General features: G+C 39.9%; 1 protein-coding gene across 1 annotated transcript in view; it reads left to right on the forward strand.

Moving 5' to 3' along the window:
• LOC139709491 (integrin beta-1-like) overlaps nucleotides 1-24,109 on the forward strand; it is a 149,852-nt gene that overhangs the window by 98,627 nt on the left and 27,116 nt on the right. The window contains exons 3-5 of the mRNA XM_071621452.1: nucleotides 7,533-7,624; nucleotides 11,315-11,410; nucleotides 22,281-22,365. Of these exons, the coding sequence (XP_071477553.1) occupies nucleotides 7,533-7,624; nucleotides 11,315-11,410; nucleotides 22,281-22,365 (273 nt within the window). The remainder of the gene's footprint in view (nucleotides 1-7,532; nucleotides 7,625-11,314; nucleotides 11,411-22,280; nucleotides 22,366-24,109) is intronic.

The raw sequence follows: 24,109 nt of genomic DNA on the forward strand, positions 1-24,109 counted from the left end.
ACGAATTGTAGATTTTTTCCCCCTCGAGAGACCCGCCCAAAATCAAGTATGTTTTTTTTTTTCATTTCTTTCTTCATTTCCATTTTCATCAATGCATATAAGTGTACAAAGCATATCATTGTAAAAACAAAACAAAAAAAAGTATCTGAATTTGATAATCAAAATATAGTATCCATCACTCAATAGATGTCTGGCGACTTTTTGTTTGTTTTGAGGTGCAGGGTCACATATATCGATTATGCACGTATTCTCATCGTGTCTGGATCGCGTTTTTTTTCTTTCGATATGCCCTTGCCTTGAAGTTCTATCTAAACTTACTTATGCTCATAGATTGACATTGTGATGACATTGTATTTAAATCTATGTACATGTAGGCCCTACAATGAAACATGATCAATCCACTTTATATACGTAAAGTCGCTATAAACTTGCTAATACTTTAATCGATGAATTGACAAAAGAGTAACTCTTTTATACTCTGCGTAGTGAGGGTGTTAAGCGCAAACGACCAACCTCAGGAAGTGACTTGAGTCCATCTTGACCCGGTCTAGGTCCGGGGAGAAAATAATATAACAGTTGCAGGACTGACTTCATTTCGGACAAGCGAGGAGGACGGTCTGGATTAGACATTATTGAGAAGCAAGGGCCAATCGATCTAATTGCCAAATGACCAAGCTCCGACTGACCTCACTCCGAGCAAAACTTACACACAAAAAATTACCCGAGTCAGTTTACTCATTTTAGGTCGAATCTACTGAGTCATTGCTGTTGTGACACATCTTTTAAGTTCTTCTGAGTAAAAAGACTCGTTTTACCGAATCTAACGAGTAAAATGACGCACACCGAATTACAATAATGAGTCACGAAATCGATGACTCATATTGCATCATCTCTATTTGACTCAGTAACTGTTATAAATGAGTCAACCGACTCTTTTATGTGGCATGTGAGTCCAATGAGACGATTATAATCGATCATGTAATAACTTCAAGCAAAAAATGAACTATTTTTCAGAAAATATTTTCTGAAATGTATTTCTGATTTTGTCGCGGATGGTAAATTGCATAATTTTCAAATATTTATGATTTCATATAATTTATGAAATATTCAGCGCTGTTATCAGAAGATAAGTCTTGAATAAATGAATATAAAATCTACTTCAAAACAGTAACCACATACATAAATACAATTTTACGACATGGGTATATATTAGAAGCATTGTCTCGTGATGTGTAGTTAGGCGTATCCGGGCACTTACCCCCTGGGTAACTACCCTCCGGATAACTACCACCCGGATAATTACCCCCCAGGTCTATTCCCCCTTAGGGCGACTACCCCCCGGACAACTACCCTCCTAGGGCAATCACCCTCCAGGGCCATTACCCCCTAGGACAACTACCACCCGGTCATCTACCCTCCTAGGGCAACTACCCCCAAGGGCAATTACCCCTAGGACATCTACCCCCCGGATAACTACCCTCTGGGTAACTACCCCCTGGATGACTACCCCCCGGATAACTACCCCCCCAGATAACTACCCCCTGGATAACTACCCCCTGGATAACTACCCCTTGGGTAACTACCCCCCCCCCCGGAGATCTACCCCCCGGCTAACTACCCCCCGGATAACTACCCCCCGGATAACTACCCCCAGGATAACTACCACCCGGATTACTACCCCCCCCCCCCCCATTAACCATACCCCGAACCCCGCCCCCTCCTAATACTTACCTACTGGACAAACCCTCCCTCCCCGCCCCCCGAAAGTTACCACCCGTCGTATATTTTCCATAAGTTCATAACACCATATCAGAAGATGCACCTTTCTCTTACACTGTCATCACTCTTTTGGCTTGTCATTTATTTTCTACCGTTATAACACATGATAGACGATAAACATAAGAAAAGGAGAGTTGATTTCACTGCAATTCATATTCCCTTAACATTAGCGAGGGACTCTTCGATATAAAGCCGTAATTTCTGATAGGATCCGGGCACGGTTTTATTAAAGTTATCAGTCCTGACAAGCTGTCAGTTCCACACAATTACCAATCGCTGTAGGTCGATCAAAGCAGGTCCATGGTAACAAGTCAGTGACTCGAGCTTATCAATCAAGCAGAACCCATGGTTTTATTGAAATTATTAGAGACTAACAAGATATCATAACTGGCAACTTTTATCAAAAGGTGTCCTAATCTGTCCTGAGAGTAAAATTACAGCTTGTGTTACATACAAGTAGAATTGTGCTAGTTTTCAAATTAAATGTTCTCGACACTTTAAGAGGAAATCCAGTTCAAATATAAGTTAGTGTCATTAGAAAGAGTAAAATATTACGAGTTTAACGGCATTTCTTTCTTCTTTTTTTTTACAAAACACCCCTAGTTGTTAACGAAGTCTTTTGTCCTGCACCCTCTTTTTGAATAGATCTAGGGAGAGTTGTAGTTGACAGAATCCTTTTTACATTATAGGGCTGCTCTGTTTTATCCCGGCCATTTCAGGAGTATTTTTTTTCAAAAAATTGAATCCTTCTTGGAATAACATGCTCTTTAATATTTCGTAAGGGGTTTCTAATTATCTCACCCAAAAGATGTTTAAAACCTGAAGTTAGGTCTCGACCAAAACCAGACGATATGAAAAAATGTTGTTGTTTTTTTCAATTCAAATAGCAAACGTGTTCGAAAATAACAATGAGAGACGTAATTTTCTGGGAGAGAGTTATTGTAAGAGGGGTGATTGTTTGGAGCCTAATTTTAATAAGGAGTAATTGTCAAGGGAGGTAATGCTCTGCAGTGATCATACCAAGGAGGTGACAATCTCTTCCCACATCCTTGATATACTAGTTGTTAATATGCCCAATAATGCAGTAGGGCAATTCTGAAATGAGCGTTAACGGTATAACAGTAAAATAGTTACAAAATTGATGAAACAATGCAAAGAAAGCAAATTAAGACAGAGACGAAGTACACAAATAAAGATACAGTGCACTCCCGTTACAACGAACACGGTTATAACGAAATTTCGCTATAACGAAGCAAAACTTCTGGTCCCAAAATTATCGCCATTAAAGTCTATGGTACAAAATTCGCTTATATGAAGACGGTTATAACAAAATGTTCGTTTTCACGAAGTCTTTTCTGAGCGCCACTGACAAAGAAAAACAAAAGAAATGTCCTCCGTTATAACAAAATGCGGATCGCATTCGAAAATGCGTAGCGGAACAAGCATTATTAAAGCGTCTCTGCATGAGCGAACGCATCATTGAATGTTCACTCCGTGTATCACGCAAAGTTTCCGAGGGGAACTTGCGTTGTTGTAATAAAATAATTTGAATTCAGATAAGGTTTGTTTCATTGTTCCGAAGTCCTTTAATACAAAACACACAAATTCTGATAAAACTAAATGTCCGTTAGTTCGGAAATGAAAGAGGGTTTGTTATTAAGCACATTTTGGCGTTATTCCAAAGGTTCGTTAATTCGATAATAAAATATGGTCCTTATTCTTATTCTTATACGGTTCGTTAGTCCGAAAATGATAGGAATTCAAAACGTTCGTTAATCGGAACATTACAAAAAGTATCGTTAATCCATGGTAGAAAAAGGAGAGTTCACTAACAAAACTTAAGAATTGCAATCTTTATAATCGTCTTAAGATAAATAAATCTTCGAAATAACTAACCTTTCTCATTTTTTTTTCGTTAACAAAATTTCTTCGGAATAACGAACCTTATTTCATTTTCGGATGAAAAAGCCTTCGGAACAACGGACTTTCTGACTAGTGAACCTTTTTCTTTTTTTGATTTATAAACATTCAGAATGACGAACCTCATTTCATTTTCAGATCAACGAACCTTCGGAAAATGAACAATATATTATTTTGATCTAAATTATGAACTTTCGGAATAATGATTCTGCGGAAATGCGAACCTTCACATAAACGAACCATCGGAATCCCGGGAATGGCGAAACTTCGGAATAAGGAGTCTTCGGAGTAACGTACTTTAGTAAGAAAAGAACCTTTGGAATAGCGAACTGTAACCAAATCCTACACCGTTATTTTCTACACATGTGTGACAACACAAACAACTTTATGCTCTTTTTAAAATGTAATATTTAAACGAAATTAAAAAGGTATTCTCCCATTTCACATAGCTTTCCAGCGTATGATGAGGATTCAACAAACAGAATTTTTTATGCGTGGTTTCCTTCTTTTCGTTATACATTGCATATTATATTTGTTCGGTTACAACGAAATTTCGTTAAAACGAAAAAAAAAACAAAACTGCCGGTCCTGAGCATTTCGTTTTAACGGGAGTGCACTGCACATGAACACACACGAGATAAATCCCTTGTAATGAGAGAAAGAGGAAAGGTGAGTTATGAATGACAGGAATAGACTACCTTCACGGTGGACAGAGAAAAGCGAGAGGGAAGAGGAAGATGATGGGTCAAAACCAGGGCACGTGAGGCATGAGATATAAGCTCCTCAAAATAAAGAAGTGTTACATGGAGTTGTGGTAAACGATAGACAATTGTGGTTAAAAAAATATTGCAAAAAGTTTAACTCATTCTGAAGAGTAACATTTCTTCAAAATGTCTTTAGTTCAATGGTAAAGGCATTCAAACTTAAAACTTCTTTTATACTATACTATCAAGAGAAATCCGAAATTTCGGAACAGTAAAAGAAAATACAGATTTAGCGAAAATAGTTTGGTTAAAGGCATTGACATTTACTGGATTACCGGGTAGGATATGAAGGGACAGCTTCGTTTTTTTATGAACATAGAGTCAAAATACAGAGGGAGAAATTAAGCTTTTACATAAATTGTCCTAAGTGCAAACGATACAAATCGTAAATCTTTAAGATGTTGTTTTCATAAAATGATGTATCAGTATGGCATCTCCGTGATTCCTGGCAAATAATACAAAGAACTTCGTTTCCTGTAGTAATTATATTCTTTTTATTAAAGGTAAGATGGGGGGGGGGCAATGACCCGGGAGGTAGTTACCCAGGGGGTAATTGGCGTGGTGCACTGTCCTGGGGGTAATTTTCGTCTTGATAGTTATAGGGGAGGGGGAGTTGTAGGCTTGCTTATCCGGGGTAATCATCCATGGGAAGTTATCGAAGGGTGTAGTTATCGGGTGGAAGTTATCTGGGGTCTAGTTATCGGAGGAGGGGGTAATTAACCTGGGGATAATTATCCTAGTGGTAATTATCGGGGGGGGGGGGGTAGTTATCCGGAGGGTAATTATCGGGGGGGGGGGGGGGGGTGATTATCCGGGGGTAATTATCCGGGGGGTAATTATCCAAGGGGTGATTATCCGGGGGGTAGTTATCCGGGGGTTAGTTATCCGGGGGGTAGTTATCCTGGGGGTAGTTACCCAGGGGGTAGTTCTCCGGGGGGTAGTTACCCAGGGGGTAGTTCTCCGGGGGGTAGTTATACAGGGGGTAGTTCTCCGGGGGGTAGTTACCCAGGGGGTAGTTTTCCGGGGGGTAGTTATCCAGGGGGTAGTTATCCGAGGGGGTAGTTATCCAGGGGTAGTTATCCGAGGGGTAGTTATCCAGGGGGTAGTTTTCCTTAGGGGAAATTGCCCTGGGGGTGATTGCCCTAGGAGGGTAGTTGTCCGGGGGGTAGTTGTCCTAGGGGGTAATTACCCTGGAGGGTAATTGCCCTTGGAGGGTAGTTGTCCGGGGGGTAGTTGCCCTAGGGGGGAATTGTCCTGGGGGGTAATTATCCGGGTGGTAGTTATCCGGAGGGTGTTTTTCCAGGGGGTACTGTTCCTAGAACCGTAGTTAGGTACTAGGAATAAGTTAAGAGTAGGTTAGGAATAGGTTAGGGATAGGATTGTAGGCTACCACAAGATATAGGATCTGATTCCCTACCCCCGTCTACGGTCGTGCTGCATGCGTAGGTCAGCGACTGGATCAGCATGCTGAACAAGAGACGTTTCAATCATTTTGCGTTTCGATTCTCACACAGTAAGTCACTTGACTCATTTAGTGACTTTACTGAGTAAAAAGACTCAATATTTGGCAAAAGTGTGTCACCACACGGACAAACTGAAGACTCACGCAAATGAGTCATTTGACTCAGCTGTTTGACTCAACTGTTTCACTACTGAGTCAAGTGACTCAGTTTTTTTTTTGAGTCAAGTGACTCAGTAAGCGTGAGTGAAAAGACTCAATGATTGGAAAAAGTATGTCGCCTCACGGACAAACCTGAAAACTCACGCAAATGAGTCATTTGACTCAGATTTTTTTTGTGTGTGTAGATTGATGATTTCGTTAATTCGTCGGGCGAGGCGTGACGTGAGTTTGACGTCTGTTGCATGGATTGTTGTTTTATTTTTGGAAGGTTTAAAAGATTTGACAGCGAAAACATCATGAACAACAAGGCATATATGTGACCGTGCACCTCAAAACGAACATAGAGTCGCACACACTGATTTTGCGTGAGGACTACAAATAAAGTGAAATGGGTCAACCTAGCCGAACTTGACTTTTTCATATTTTCTGAAAGGGCGGGTCTTCTTTGACATTATGCTAAAATTTGGTATCATAAAACGGGCAGGAAAGTGTGTTTTTTAGCAGTTTATCTCGAACATTTTTGATAGAATATAGTGTGATTAGGTGTGTCTTTAGGATCCCTTTTTCATTTCTGAAAAACCTTGTCCACACTCTTCATTTTCAACTCTAATAACTTTTGAAAGGATAGTGTTACTGCTTTGAAAGTTGGCATTAATTATGGACAGAATAATGGTCTTCTCTAAAAATTCATGTGTGGCGACTTTTTGTTTGTTTTGAGGTGCAGGGTCACATATAAAGAAAAAAAACTTATCAAGTAAACAGTCCATAAGGAGATAACTTTACTACGCGACAGCAAAGCTGATAATGGATATCTACCGCACGAATGACATATCATGGTATAAACTGACTGGCGGAGCACAGAAGACATTGGATATTCCATCAGGAGAAAATACTGGCATGATATTCGGGGAGCGAGGTTATTTGTCCCGACGTGGCATTGATCCACTCGAAACCTACTCGAAACAAAGCTTTTCAAATCATGAAGTTCGAACTTTTAAACAACTGTCAAAGTAGGCGTATATATACAAGTTATCGGTCATATGGTTATTGTTGGCGTTCGTTAGGTATTTCCTTACACAATGTTGTTATTCCGTTAGAGAACATAAGAATTATTGTGCACATGTTAGCAAATAATATAGGTACCTATACTTGCTGCATACATAAATTTTTTGTATGATATATCCCGTTATCACGTCGCCATGTTTATCCCAGCGATGGCTGAGGTATAATGTTGCTAATTTATATCAAGATAATTATCAAAGGTGATGTGGACTGGTACTTCCGTGGAACATTACGTGATAGTGTATTCACCAGCCTTGTAATCAGCCAGTGCAGTAGTTCCTTAGGGGTTAGAGATTTGAATTGTAATGACATCATGTTTAATATTAACAATTTATACTTCAGTATGTCTTTTAATTCTCCTTTTTGATGTTCCTTTCCCTTCCCAGCGGCAGAAGAGCTCAGTTCCATATGTCAAGGAGCTCAAGACTGCGGGGCTTGTATTTCAGTCAACCCAAACTGTGCTTGGTGTACGACAGACGTAAGTAAATATTTTTTGGTCTGATATTTTTTTTTCTCTCTGTAATATTGTACTCTGGTGCTTTCTGTATATTTCTGGTACTTTTCCCACTTCTTCTTCCGGAATGGATATAGCTACAGTTATCAGCCTTGTACCGGTTTGATTGCGGAATAGGTCACACAACAGCTTTCACTTTCTCCCAGCATGGAAATTCTAGATTTTGTTAGATTTAGTTTTCTTATTTTTGGTGGGAATTTCACTGGGCTAATCATTCGTAATGGATATTGTGGCGACTGATATGACAACTGCTGCCAGGGATTGTTCCGAGATTGCTGGTTGACATAAACTTCTCACGACTATTGAAGTCAATAATTCATGTTCTCAGATTATTGATTTTGGTGTTGATAGTACACACACACACACAAAAAAAAATCTGAGTCAAATGACTCATTTGCGTGAGTCTTCAGTTTGTCCGTGAGGTGACACACTTTTGCCAAATATTGAGTCTTTTTACTCACGCTTACTGAGTCACTTGGCCCAGTAGTGAAACAGCTGAGTCAAACAGCTGAGTCAAATGACTCATTTGCGTGAGTCTTCAGTTTGTCCGTGTGGTGACACACTTTTGCCAAATATTGAGTCTTTTTACTCAGTAAAGTCACTAAATGAGTCAAGTGACTCAGTATGCTGAGTCAAGCGACTCACTGTGCGAGAATCGAAACGCAAAATGATTGAAACGTCTCTTGTTCAGCATACTGATCCAGTCGCTGACCTACGCATGCAGCACGACCGTAGACGGAGTATAGGAATCAGATGCTATATCTTGTGGTAGCCTATAATCCTACTCGTAACTAGCTATTCCTAACCTACTCTTAACTTAATCCTAACACCTAACTACACATCACGAGACAATGCTTCTAATATATACCCATGTCGTAAAATTGTATTTATGTATGTGGTTACTGTTTTGAAATATATTTTCTATCAATTTATTCAAGACTTCTGTTCTGATAACAGAGCTGAATATTTCATAAATTATATGAAATTATAAATATTTAAAAATTATGCAATTTACCATCCGCGACAAAATCAGAAATTTCAGAAAACATTTTCTGAAAAATAGTTAATTCTTTTGCTTGAAGTTATTACATGATCGATTATAATCGATTATAACTGGACTCACATGTCACATAAAATGAGTCGGTTGACTCATTTATAACAGTTACTGAGTCAAATAGAGATGATGCAATATGAGTCATCGATTTCGTGGCTCATTATTGTAATTCTGTGTGCGTCATTTTACTCGTTAGATTCGGGAAAACGAGTCTTTTTACTCAGAAGAACTTAAAAGGTGTGTCACAACAGCAATGACTCAGTAGATTTGACCTAAAATGAGTCAAGTGACTTGGGTAATTTTTTGTGTGTAATTATGATTATAATGCCTATTTACTATTTATTATAAAATGGGTTCAAGAACATACATGTGTAGCCAATAGGAAGCGCTGAAATGAGTCACGTGGGCTTAGATTACTTTAGTACCATTGCACTGCAGTACCAGTGCGCACTCAATCAGTTGTTACAAGTGCGTCGCGCGCTACTATACGCGCTGTCAATCCTGTAAACAACTTCTAGTTCGGGCTGCCGGCCGGCCTTTCTTGTGTGCATAACATGTGTGGCGTACGTATTAACGATACTCTTATACGTACAGTACTTATATATGTGCGGGATTTCCGAGTGTACAAAATAGCGGGATGACGATCGCGATCCACATCTCGAGATTATCCCGCTTTTGCGAGCGTCCACACGTACCAAATTATTCCGCTAACTGCCGATAGAGATAACAGCAAAGCCTGCAAACTGGGTCACACAGCGCCCTTCTCTATCACTGCCTGCGCGCACTTACCTTTGTCCATTGTCTTTTACGCGTCAGTGGTGTGGTTCGCGCGCTGTTGTTGTTGTACTCCAAAGAGGTGAAGGACCTCTTCGCAGAGGCCTCGCTGTTGTGATGTGCGCATTACATGATGGGATGTAAAAACTCGAGATTCTAATCCCGACCGTTCACACGTACCAGCGCGGGGCCCGCTAATTGACGAACCAGCGCAAGATTTCTTGGGATTAGCATCGCGATGATTATCCCGCTAATTTTCGGGTTTTTTCTGTCCACACGTGCAAAAAACTCGGGATGACGATCGCGATGCAAATCTCAAGATTTGTATCCCGCTAATTGGTGTACGTGTGAACCCGGCTATTAGCCGGGTTCACACGTACAAAATAGCGGGATGACGATCGCGATGCACATCCCGAGTTTTTTTTTTTTTTTGCGAGCGTCCACACGTACCAAATTAGCGGGATAGCGATCGCGATCGGTATCCCGCTAATTTGGCGAGCGTCCACACGTACCGAATTATCCCGCTAATTGCCGATAGAGATAACAGCAAAGCCTGCAAACTGGGTCACACAGCGCCCTTCTCTATCACTGCCTGCGCGCACTTACCTTTGTCCATTGTCTTTTACGCGTCAGTGGTGTGGTTCGCGCGCTGTTGTTGTTGTGCTCCAAAGAGGTGAAGGACATCTTCGCAGAGGCCTCGCTGTTATGATGTGTGCATTGCATGATGGGATATAAAAACTCGAGATTCTAATCCCGACCGTTCACACGTACCAGCGCGGGGCCAATTATCCCGCTAATTGACGAACCAGCGCAAGATTTCTTGGGATTAGCATCGCGATGCTCATCCCGCTAATTTTGGGGGTTTTTCTGTCCACACGAGCAAAAAACTCGGGATGACGATCGCGATGCAAATCTCGAGATTTGTATCCCGCTAATTGGTGTACGTGTGAACCCGGCTATTATGTGGCGTACGTATACAGTATGACCAAGCGTTGTGGGACCGGACGCGTACATGGAGTCACTTTGAAGGGGAAATCCAACGATTTAGCAGGTTAATTCTCACGCCGTTTTCAGAGTATGTTGTCTAGTATATGAGGAGTCTATATGAAGTCTTTGAGGTAAAGGGTGCATATTCTATGTAAAATAGGTAAGTTTTCATGCGCGAACTCAAGTGTCCGGAAACCCAACCCCCATCATACTCTTATACGTACAGTACTTACATGTGCGGGATTTCCGAGTGCGACGTGCTTGACTCGACTCTCTCGAGCGAGTGCTACATGTAGCTGACTGGTATTGACCCACAAAGGTACGTGAAAAATGCTGTTAGTTTTCGACCCATTTTATAAAACAAATGATGCACAGGATTTTTTCGTGGCGTTAGTGGAGATGCAGCGCACTCGAGGATATTTACAATTGTGAAACCCTCCACTAACGCACTCTATCCTGTGCATCATTTGTATACTATAGGTATTATAATTAATGTTTGTATTGATGCTGGCATTGATATCGATGATTCATTGTTCACCAAAAAAAAAAAAAAAAACCTACAACAACAACAATGAACAAACAAGTAAGCAAACAAATACCATGATGGCAATTTGCTTTCTACCAACATAACAGTGCGACATAATCGTCAAGATTACGCTGTTCGTAGTCTGATTCAATTTGAAGAAATTTTACATTGTTTACAGGAATCAGCGGTAAATGGGCACTGACAAAGGGCATGGAAGCCACACTATTACTTAAAATACATCAATAGGCACGTGTTTATGTAACCATGGTAACCCAAATTATCTCTTCTCTCTGTTTTATTTTACTTATTGCAGGTCTTCACTGGTCGCCAATGTGATACACTTCAACAGTTACAAAGTGGAGGATGCACAAATATAACAAACCCAGAAACCGTTAAAGAAACTCCACGGGTAACGTTATAGTTATTGTTGCTATCATTGTTTTTCTATCGATGTTGTTATCATTATGACAATAATGCATAATGATGATGATGATAATGACTATGATGATGATGATTATTATTCTTATTTTTATTTTAATTTTCATTATCATCCTTATCATCATCATTATAGAAGTAGTAGTAGTAGTAGTAGTAGTAGAAGTAGAAGTAGTATTAGTATTAGTATTATTATTATTATTATTAGTAGTAGTAGTAGTAGTAGTAGCAGTAGTAGTAGTTGTAATGAGTGTTCATTGGAATAGTTCATTAATCACAACTTCAGTCTGGAAACAAAGACTAGCAATGACATTGAGATGACCTTGAATGCACACAACAAGTAATGATGAGCTACACTTTGTAGTATGTATGTATGTGTATATAAAATTTGTGTATACATCATGTGCTGCACATTAATGTTACACCTTCATTGTCTTGGACACATACAAGGACACACAAAGAGGCCAGATGAAGATGATGGCTGTTGTATCTTCACACCTAAGTTACTTTGTGGAAGAAAACTTCATCAGTTTCTTGCATTTTTAATGCCTTTGAGTTGAAGAACCTGTGAAGGAGGCAAAGAGGTTTGTTACTAAGAGTTTACTGTGTTATTTTGTGATGTACTACGTGTATGCAGAAAATGAGATCAGTATTGTTGAACTTGAAACACACATTTCTCCAGAAAGTCACTACATTTCTACTGTCTGTGAAAGTTGCACGATTCAAGTTGCCATTGCATGCACTCTGAATAGGGTCAAATGACAGTTGCTCAGTAACTATTGTGTATATGTAGCATACAGATGCATTGCTAGAACTGAGTACCGAAGTTGTTTTACAGTGCATAAGGCCGCCTGGTTGATTGTAACTGATTCCATACTGTGATTAGTGATATGTTGTTTGGAGACTTTTTGTGTGAAATATTCAGATACTTAACAGTAGTTACATGCAAAGAGTAATTGTATTGATGGATCGAAGTATTTGTACTGTAGGCCCAGGGCTACACTAAAGGGTAAAGTAGCTAGTAGAATTTCTACTAGGTTCTGTGTATGATGTGTTATACCTGTATGAATATGAAGAGGCATTCTTAATGATTAATAGCACGGAGAATGTAATTGTTGCTTGCATGAATAGCTCCTGCCAAGGCTTCTGCTTCTGAAGGTTAAGAGAATGATTAGTTACACACAAGTGTATGTTTGAGTACTGGCTAATCAAAGGAATATCACATTGCATCAGTATTGCACACAGTGAGAAAGTTATAGGCATAAGTCTACACGTATCTCAGTATCTGTAAACGAAGCAGTGTTGTAGGCATGTACAGTGTTTCACTAATGTGTTAATATTCTGCATAGCATAATTCATATGCAATAATTGCAGTTGTTGTGTTTGCTTTTGAAATTCCAGTTTTCACGGAATGTAACACCGAATGAGTACCAAGGTAACAGAGTGTACGAGGAGTACAACAGAAAGAGTGACTGAATAGAAGGAATTACACACATTGTTACCAGACGGAACGAAGGATAGGGAAAGAAAGAGAGAGAGAGAGAGAGAGAGAGAGAGAGGAAGGTGTGTCTGATTGCGATCCCTAATAAAGTACATTGCGACATTTCCGTAAAAACATTTGTCTGCTTGGAATTCTTGCAATCGACCACAACTATACTTACAGTAGTAGTAGTAGTAGTACGCTCTGGATGAAATTTTTCAGAGCATTTACATAGTGCCGGGTACTGATACCAGAAAGTAGATAATTTATATGAATGTTTATGACGTAAAGGGATTGTGATAGTATTGGTGTGGATGAGGAATGAGCATTTAACTTTTAGCAAGATACTGAGAAACCACTTATGAAATATTACAGAGCATACCATTCTAAGAGTCATTCAAAGTTTATTTGATAAAAAGCGGTTTTGAAATGGCTGAGATATCCATAAAATGAAGTGAAACAAAGATATACTAACAAAAGGTAGGTCCCACCTTATATCGCTTGTTTTGGATATCTCAGCCATCTCAAGACAATTTTCTTCAAATAAACATTGAATTTCTTTGAAATTACATGCTCTGTCATGTTTCCCATAATCTCACACACACAAAAAGTTAGAAATCTGAAACCAGGTCTCAACCAAAACTATGCCGTCCCTTTAAGGTCTTGGTCTTGTTAACTTGTATAACGTTACACGAGTTTGAGAAAGTATATTCCATCCCTTGGCTGCTTAGCTTTCCTCACTGAAAACAGGACAGACTTGCAGGCACTCCCTAAAATAATAATTCTTTAGATTTAGATGAGAGAGAAATCCCAAATAAGAGTGGAAAATCTCAATCTAGTAGATTTAGAAGTCAATCTTTTTTCCCATTGCAATTTTGGATTGGTCCCTCATCACGATCTTATAGATTGATTTCCAATCTATAGGGAATTTCGACAGCAGGAGGACACGTGGGCATCACGTACGAAGAGGCAAAACTTTGTTGATAAATCGAGTGATCGAGAGCGTGCGCAAAATATTATGCTGAAGCACATTCATGCGTCCACCAAAGTAGCACTTGACCGAAGTAACCCAATGAATGGGCAAGGGAGTCACACCTGTTTTTGAAGTGATTGTTGTTGGACGCTTAACACATCGAAAGCGTTAGTAAGCTTACACTCAAGTGGCACTATGTTTTTAGCGAGATTGAATTTCTCTTTTTCCCTTCCTTCCTTTCACTTTCCATCTGTCGTATGTTCTCTCTCTCTCTCTCTCTCTCTCTCTCTCTCTCTCTCATCTCTCTCTATACACACATATATACTATATATATATATATATATATAATATATACAGATAGATATAGATACACAGATAGATAGATAAACGAGTATATCTGTATGTGTTCGTGTGTGTGTTTGTGTGAATGAAAGAGAGGAGAAAAATACATAAACAGAGATAGATAGATATATAGATAGATAGATAGAAAAGGAGATAAAAAGTGCGAGAACGGAATAGAGGAAAAAAACAAAAAGCAACAGTAACGCAAAGGGGAGATAACTGCATGTGACAAACCCTCGAAGACCCAGTGATGGCGACGACAACCAGAGTTTCTTTTTTTGTCCCGCCTCTTACGGCTGATAGATGGACGCTGATATTGGCACCTCGGTTTGGCACGGCAAAAATATACCTCCGTCGGTGATGGATTAATCCACGCAGCTCGAGCGTCAAACCCTTGCGAAAGAGACGCAGGTGTGCGGGAAGAAGATAAAGATGCAGTCCCGAACGAGCGCTTCCTGAGCACAGAGCTTGCGAGTCCTTCTTGAGACTGTAAGAACACTCGGATATGCTCGGATATACATGTATATGCAACAAAACGAAGGCATAGCCAGCCCACTGCTAATGCGAATAAATCCTCGAGGTGTGAACAGTGTCCGTCGTGAAATAAAGAGCGCGCGTGCTGATGAAATCGAAGATATATACGAGATGAAATCTGAGAAGTAAAGAAATAACGAGATGTTGTTTACACTGCTATAATATCTCCTGGTCATAATGCACCAGTTACTGCTTATACCAAGGAGATAGGCTTACTAGACGAGCCTTGCCTTGTACCTCCTTGTTTTTATATTATTGTTATACTACTACGACTACTATTACTGCTACTGCAAGGCCTACTACTTCTACTGCTGATGCCACAATAGTACTATATCCTACTACTACTGCTACTGCAAGGCCTATTACTTCTACTTCTACTGCTGATGCCACTACTACTACTATACTGTTACTACTGCTACTACTAGGCCTACTATTTTTACTTCTACTGCTGATGCCACAACGTATGTATATTACTATATCCTACTACTACTACTACTACTACTACTACTACTACTACTACTACTACTACTACTACTACTGTACTGCTACAGTACAACACTAACACCTTTCGTGATCAATACTCCATAATCATAATCCCTGTAATTGTATTGAGCGCAGATGTAATTTTGTTACAATGGATGCTAATAATGTGGGAATTAAACACGCTACGGTTTTTCCTCATCTTACGTGAAAGCCATACACATTGCAAAACAGAGAGTGTAAAGTGTAGAAAAGGTCAATCATGCCATTTTTAGAGCGGGGTGGGGAATGGAAAACAAACATTGCGACGAAATTCCGCCATCACGGGCCAACGTCAACGATATGTTTTCGCAGCACGGGGATAACAGAACGACCTGTTACAGCTGACGATAGTTGAGCAAGATCTCACCCGGTTATAAGTGATGGCGACGATGTGCGGGGTGGTTGCGGGCTGTTTGGACAGCGGCGTGTTGCGGAGGGGGGATCCGAATGGCAAATGGGGGGCACTGGAGGGGTGAGGGGATTGCTATGACGCAGGGGAATGCTTTAAAAATGTGATGCGAGCTCGATCGAAAGAATAATACAAAAACAAAATGGAGACAAAAAGGGAGGAAGCGAAAAGGCCAAGCTTCCTTGCACGTGTTGGCTTAAGGTTTTGTTATTCCTCTCAGCACACACACAGTTGCGGTGGATAAAAGGGGGCTGCTTATGTGATAATCTTTCATCGCGTTCAAGACATACCCACAGGATGTGTACCACGTGCGGATGTTGGGATTGGTCTTGTTATTGTTTTCGATTGCGGTGTTACGAACGCACATCTCTTCCGTACATCGTATGTGCATATTCTCTGTGCACCTGTTCGCGTGCATTATAAATTAAGGAGACAAGAAGAGAATCGGGAGAGGGGAAGGAGGAGATAGAGGATTCCTCCTCCTGCTCATTATCACAAAATGAAGCAAATCTGATTTTCTATCTATTTTTGGTGTTTCGTGTTTCAGGGCAGAATTTAAGGATGCAATATTCTCAATGCGCCCAGACAATTGCGCTAATCAGCCCGGTAATCAGCCCATTAAACTGAGGCGGCATTTGCGGATCTACGTTCGCAATATGTAATCACTGTCATTTTTCTTAATCTAAACAATCCCTTAGCATCAAACAAGAGCATTGTACAAGGCAGAATGAATTGCAATATTTTCTGTCCCTTAAACTGACATTGAGCAATAATGTTAGTCTTTATCTTGCAGCGCATCTTTGCGATGACGTATTATGAATCATGCCGTGTCAAACAAAAGAACAATGCCTGATTCTTGTATTGCGACGCCGCGAACGATCCTAGTGCATTCCCGCCAATTTCACCGTCATGAAATTCGCATCAGAATAGCAATTTGTTGCATGTTTGCCATGCACGTCATTCTCAACCGTAGCATCGAGTGTACGCTTTCCTTTGTCCAACCATTTCCCGCCGTCTCTCCCTTAAAAAAAAAAAAGTCTGTGCAATCAGCTACAAGATGCAGTCTCCCGTTACTATGACAACTACATCCTCGGATGCATTCATCTCTGTGTGCCGTGCATTGTGTTGATCACGAAATGCCCGATTCCATATTAGTACAGTCTACTATGTCGAAATATTGGGTCCCGTGATATTTTCGTGCCAAAATTGATTTTTTTAGCTAACTTGGTCAATTTGGGGGTGCTGAATCCAAAAAACTTTGGTTCCATTTTTTCCGACCACGTCTTCAGTCGCCATTTTGAATTTCAAAATGGCCGCCATAGCAAACTGTATTTTGACCCAATTTGCATAATGTGAGCATCATAGAAGGTTCAGATTTGATGCAAAAAGCATGTTTGTGATGTCAGACATTCTGATACACCATTTTGTAATATTGTAGATAGCTTTGATACATTTTTTAGGCAGCCATCTTGAAATTCAAAATGGCCGCCATAGCTAAACATATTTTTACCCATATCTCAGGTTGTAAGCACTATGTAGAGTATAAATTTGGGGCAAAAAGCATGCTTATGATGTCAGTCATGCTAATATGTACATTTATTTATTTAATGATGGATCATTTTCCTTAGCGGCCATCTTGAAATTCAAAATGGCTACCATAACAAATGTAATTGGACCAGTATCTCATATCGTATGCATTGTGTAAGGTTCTAATTTGGGGCAGAGAGCATGCGTATGTTGTCAGACATTCTGAAACATCTTTTTCTGAGTGAACGATGGTTCATTTTGATATTAAAGGTGGCCATCTTGAAATTTGAAATGGCCGCCATACCAGAATGTATATTTTGACCCATATCTCATGTTGTACGCAATACAGACAGTTCACATTTCGGGCATAAACCGGGCTCATAATGTTGAACATTCAGTTGCACTTTTCCCCTCCCTAAAATTGCAGATAGGCCTAACTTTCAAGGCTGCCTTCTTAGAATTCAAAATGGCTGCTTTTCAGCTAATATCTCTGGTTACAAGCAACTTTTAGACATATCAATGTTTATGGTGGCTTACAGTGTACATTCTTTAAACACACACACACATAGGGCCTACACATTCTGTAATAATGGATTATTTGTATTGGTCGCCATTCTAGAAATTCAAGATGTATTTCGACCATATTTGGTGCTGTAAGATCTTTAAACTGCAAACCCAAGCATGGTGAAACACTCATGTATAAGTCAATCACTTCAAGTGTTTCCTGTCCTGTAGGTACACTGTTGTGTTGAAATGCAAAAATGCTGCCATGTGAAACATTCCTTTAAAAGCATAGCATTTGGGTAAAATTTGTGAATGGGAAATCATGTGATTTTGATGTTAAAAACAAATGACTTTCAAAAAAAAACCTCTCAATAACTGTGTCTGACTGACTAAATAATGCCCCATTTAGACGATTTGGTTGTAAGAACTTACAATATTAGCCCTATATACTCTAACAATTCATGGGATAGTCACTTAGATAATTAAATGTTTTCTAGGCTCATTCCCTGCACATGTTTAAAAACGGCACTCTAAAGCAGTACACAGGGGAGAATTAGTTCTAAATTCTTCCAGAAATCATGACTTTTGCATTTCTTGCTTTTCAGCATGATAATGAATTCTGTGGCTACCGTTGATGTAGGAAGCTGGAAGCATTTTATAATAATTGAACAATTTATGCATACCCTTTCGAAATATCTACAATCTAATATAACGTATGTATATGTATTAGAGGCACAAATTAGGTTGTGAGAGTTTACAAGGTTCGTTCTCTGGTTATATCGTCAAGTCTCTACGAGGGTAAAGCCGGAAATTGTCCTGGTTGAAGTCATCCACGCCAAACTTATGGAAGGCACGGACTGTGTCATAGCACATTCTGCATGATTCAAGGTTTAGATACTTCTTGGTCCATCTGCTCTTGGAGACATCCTCAAATTTTCAACTTCAGCCAGCACCATGAAAGGCATTAAAAAGCAGACCTTTACCTGTTCCTGTTTTTTCGCAACAAACTGCAGAGCATAATCTCTCAAAATTGTCAATTGTACCTTTATCATTTCCTTTTCCAGTGATGGAGCAGACAACATGCAATGCAGTAAGTGAAGCAAACCTACAAGATCCATCAGGATAATTGAAATGTTAGAGTCTACGTAATAATCATCAATATCTCTGATTTCCTCGTTGCTCTAATACATACAATGGAATGAGGCTATCTCTTGTGAAGTGACGGGTGACAGTAACTCCCATGGCATCTTTGATGAACTCTTTTTTTTTCTTTCCATGGTCTCTGTGTCAGATGGAATTGACTGCTCAGTATTTCAACTTTCAGGCTTATTATTTGGCTCAGTTTTGTGAGTTTCTAAGGCATTCATGGGTAGGAAAAATGAACCTTTAATAGGGAGAATGAGGAGAAGGCCATAAAACAATGAGATGAAGAGTGATTGTGGAATTGCTTAGAACTTGTACCTTTCAATAATTGTATCGTTCAGCAATGACCGGATAATGACAGGTCTACATGTATCAGGCTGTAGAACCGGTAGAAATGTTATGAAGAATTTGCAATTCCTTAAGCTTAATGACTTTGGATCCAGTCTTACGTGGTGTATTTTTTTTTCGCACGAGCTGAATGTCTGGCCTTTCTCACAATATTCCAGAGATTAATATATTCTAATTCTCGCAGATACAAATTCTTAGTACAAAACATTAAAACTGCCCTTTTCATCTCTTTCTAGAGTATCTCCCTTGAATGTTTCTGATACCTGACTGCCAAACACCACATTTATCAGCTTCAAGGCAGTGTCAATTTCTTACATTACCCTCGTGTGATGATCTTCTAAGTTGTGGAGGAATTCTGATGGATGCAAGCGCCACAGAACTGAGCTATCATTACTCCTTTGTAGTTTTAGAATAATTGGCTGTACAGCAATAAGCATCTTGGAAGTCTTGATAATTGAAGATGACCCACTCAAGGGCAATCAGGAAAAGCCTACTTATTCCTTCTTCATTCTGTATTATTCCAGAAATAATTATATCTATCAAACCTTAAGTGTTTCAGTTTATGGCCAACAAACAAGCTTGTGAATGGGATGCCTGGTAGGGTGACCATAGCATTTCTTGCCATTGCGAGACTTTTCCTCGTTTGTCTTCATTCCCTTGAGGCAGCATCAAGTTTTTTAAGATCACCTTCAATTGCATCAATGCTTGCTTTTATACAAATATTCATTGATTGGGATTAAATATAATCATTAACGAGGTTCCACAACGCAAAATAACGTGTTGCCTGAGAGGCAAAAACGAACCGTTTTAGCGCGCAGTTTGCAAACCGCATACCCGCCTGGCTATATGGGTTGTAACGCTTACACGCTTGCCCACACTATCGGACAGTGGTATGCCCCCTCCCCCCTTACGCAGTTCTTGCCCCTCAGCATCTCTTGATGACGTAATTAGAACCTCATCCTTACATTTTGAATTTATGGCGGCCATTTTGAATAGAGAGATGGCTGTCATTCTGCGTGAACTGGAAATAAATTCAGTCTAACTAGGACAATTTTGGCACATTCATCTAAGGCGCTTACCACAGTATTAGAATTATGTTTTCTATGGCGGCCATCTTGAATTTCAACATGGTGGTCTATCTAATGATCCACAATTAGGAAACAGCTAAGCTGGACCATTGAACACCACAAGCATGTGCATTCTTCAAAAATGTGATGCTTCTACAATAATTGCAAACAGATATGGGTAAAAACGCTATGGCGGCCATTTTGAATTTCAAGATGGCGGCCTACAAACTCTACAAAGCAATCTACAATATCAGAAAATGATATATCAGAGTGCTTGACATTATAACGATGTATTTTGCACCAAGTTTGAGGTTTCTACAATGCTCACTTTATGAGATATGGGTAAAAATACAGCTTGCTATGGCAGCCATTTTTAAATTCAAAATGGCAGCCTACAAATTGTATCAAAACAATCCACAATATCAGACAGAGATTTATCAGAGTGTCTGACATCACACCCATGCATTTTGCACCAAATTTTAAGCTTCTACAATGCTCACTCTATGAAATATGGGTCAAAATACAGTCTGCAAGGGCGGCCATTTTGAAATTCAAAATGGCGGCGGAAGACGTGGTCAGAAAAAATGGAACCAAAGTTTTTTGGATTCAGCACCCCCAAATTGACAAAGTTAGCGAAAAAAATCAATTTTGGCACGAAAATCTCACGGGATTACATAGTAGCCTCTACTATATGCTGTGTTTGCTCCGACTATATGGAATACTAGCGCGGTAGCGGCCTTGTTTGTGTATCCGACGTTGTTCGTAGATTCGTATCTTTCGTATTGCTACTAAACACTTGTCTTTTGGCTTTCCAAGAAAATTATCGTCATTTGTTCGATGTCAGTGTGGCAATATCTACCCCACCCCCTCTATCTCCCTCCTTCTCCTCCTCTTTCTCTACTGCTCTTTCCCTTTTTCCCCCTCTCTTTGTTTCTTCACACTCACTCGTTCGATCTATCTATCTATCTATCTATCTATCTATCGATCGATCGATCGATCTATCGATCTATTTATCTATCGATCAGTCTATCTATCTATCTATCTATCTATCTATCTATCAATCTATCTATCTATCTATCTATCTATCTGTCTATCTATCTATCTATCTATCTACCTACCTATTTATCTCTCCCTCTTTCTCTTTCCTTCCTCTACAATTTTGATCCCTCTCTCAGTTTTCTTATTTTCTTTTTCTCCGTTCTCCATCTTAACATAATCATCACTCTTCGTACATCAGTTTATGTCACTTCTTATGGTAGTATCGCACCAGATGAAGATATGATATTCCGTCTTTGATTGAATCAATTTTGCGGAAGAGATGTTCCGTTGATTCAACAGTAAAAAAGAAATGCGTAGATGAATGCTTTGTGCAATTTCGACACACGCACAATATCCTATCATTTGGCACACACCATCTGTATGTGTGTATGTGTCTCAGTGTGCGACCGTGTGTTATTCAAATTGTCGCTTGAGGGTTGTGCATGCGTGAGTGGAAAAAGGGCATCTTTTCGACAAAATGGCGGTGTTCTTCGAGAAGCTAACCCTTTTGCCGAAGTCGTCGTCTCCTCATTAGAGAGCTTTAGATTTGCAACGCGGACGCTTGAGACGATTGCGTTGACTGTTCTCCTCTTCCCTGCGTCGTGCTGAAAAGTAGCTTTAGATTACGCCGCGAGAACGCAACATATAAAAAATCAACACGGAGCCCCATAAATTTGATCAATGCATCAATTAGCTCTCTACGTCGTGAATTGAGCGGACGTAGAAATAGCCCACAACGCGTAGTGAAAACTAAGACGACGGGAGCTATTGAAAAGATCAATTTTGACAAGCAATTTTGCGCATGCTCAAAACAGGTATTTTTTGTGTTTTTTTCCACTTTGAACGTCCGCGTCAGCGAAAATCCAAATCTCCCTATTACGAATGCATTACGTCTCTGGACAGCACAAGCCATAACACTGGTTCTAATCGTTCTCCTCTCACTGTATCTTCCCACAGGATCTCCCGTTGAGTAACACCGGAGCGCCGCTGAATGAGATCGTCCAGGTCAAGCCTCAAGAGATGAGAATCAAAGTCAGACCAAGTAAGTCGCGGTCGATACAGACCGCTAGAATAATTTTGAATAGCGAATGACATGATTTTTTTTTTTCGCTGGCTTGCCGAATGCATTTGAACGCGATGTCCTTGTCTGTTGTCTCCATCATGTGCCGCAGTTACTGTTCACCACTGAAGCAATAATATTTTGGAATTAAATGATTTCTCAAGCCGCGAGAGATTATTCAAGTAAAACAAAATTTGATTTCACACAGGGGCGTATCCGGGCAATTACCCCCAGAGGGCAATTACCCCCCAGCTAAATACTGATTAGTGGTAAGGTTAGAGTAAACATTAGGGTTAGGGTTAGGTTTAGGGTTAGGTCTTTGTGTTAGGGCTATGATTAGGTTTAGGATTAGGATTAGGGCCAGGGGAAGGGTACGGGGTAATTGCCCAGGGGGTAATTGCCCTAGACCCCATAGGGTGAAAGATACCAGTAAACGGATGGATAGAGATTTAAAAAAGAAATACAGATAAAAACGCAACTGTCTTAGATATTGAGTTTGTTAAATGTTTTACCATTCTCGATGTATCGTTTTTAGAACAAAATGAGACGAAAATACGTTGCTTTGGTACCCTGATGTACAAACAAAGCACGTGACGATAGTATGTGATAAATGCATTTCATGAAACGTGTGAAACAAGTGAGTGAGAATATTATGTGATATTCATTTTAATACACACGTCTAAATAGGGGCAATTGAGCGGGTATTTGTAGGATCATAGGATATGAACTTCTACCGTCCCGGAGATCAAAGTGCGCAATTCTTCATGAGGGCGTTATTCAGCCGCAGCTGCTGGACACTTGATGGGATAGTGGTTCTCTTGTGTAAATCAGTGGGCGGGGTATGATTGCAACACTTACCGTAGTTTACAACACGCTGTTTCCGCTAATTATCACCACGAAGTTATCAGCACAAAATATCATGATTACATGAGCATGCATACATCTATATACGTATGGCATTCATGGAGTAATAATGGCGAAGTGGAATCAAAATGAGATCTTTGATTTACTGTAATCCTGTGGGGTGAAAATTATTGCTTCATGACTGTTTGTTTAATGCTCACTTTAAAATTGCAGCTGCAATGCATTTGTTTTTTTCTTGAGTGAATAACGTTAGATCAGACATTTTGCATGCCTACGTGCAGCCCCTTGTGACACAACTAACCCTTAGAAGTAAGAAAGTCAACATCCTTGAACATTTCTATTCTATGTAAAGGTCGAGACACATATCTTTTTGGCAAAGCAAGGAGGGGAAATTGTATTACTTCAAGCGCATCAGAAGCCCTTCGCAGCGCATCGGAATCATTGTGTTTGCGCTTTATAAATTTTAGATTATTTCATCTATCTTTTGTAGCCTTCGTGTCTGGCTGAGTTAAATCCTGAGTTATGGCAGACGTTATGAGCATTGGGTCGTGTAAAATTCTCGGTCTGCGCTGAGACAAATGACTAAAGGCTACTATGATGGGTGTAAAATGTTGATTTACGACCAATTTAGTAATCACTTTTGTGTGCGAGGGGGAGGGGAGATAGAGGCAAGGAAAGCCGCGTGCTTGCTATCAGACTGAATAGGTGTTTCTAGTATGGCAAACTGCGTGCAGAATAGAATGAACATGGTGCTTGAATATTGGTTGAATACTCGCTCCTTATCAACTGCCACACAAGATCTCCATGGTAACGTTCAAATCGATTGGAAATCGCGCCCACTGTAGGTATGGTTGCGCGGATC

Source organism: Diadema antillarum, unplaced genomic scaffold (assembly GCF_040938485.1).
Source record: "Diadema antillarum isolate AM-2024a unplaced genomic scaffold, OU_Dant_1.0 seq00001438_RagTag, whole genome shotgun sequence".
Lineage (NCBI taxonomy): Eukaryota > Metazoa > Echinodermata > Echinoidea > Diadematoida > Diadematidae > Diadema > Diadema antillarum.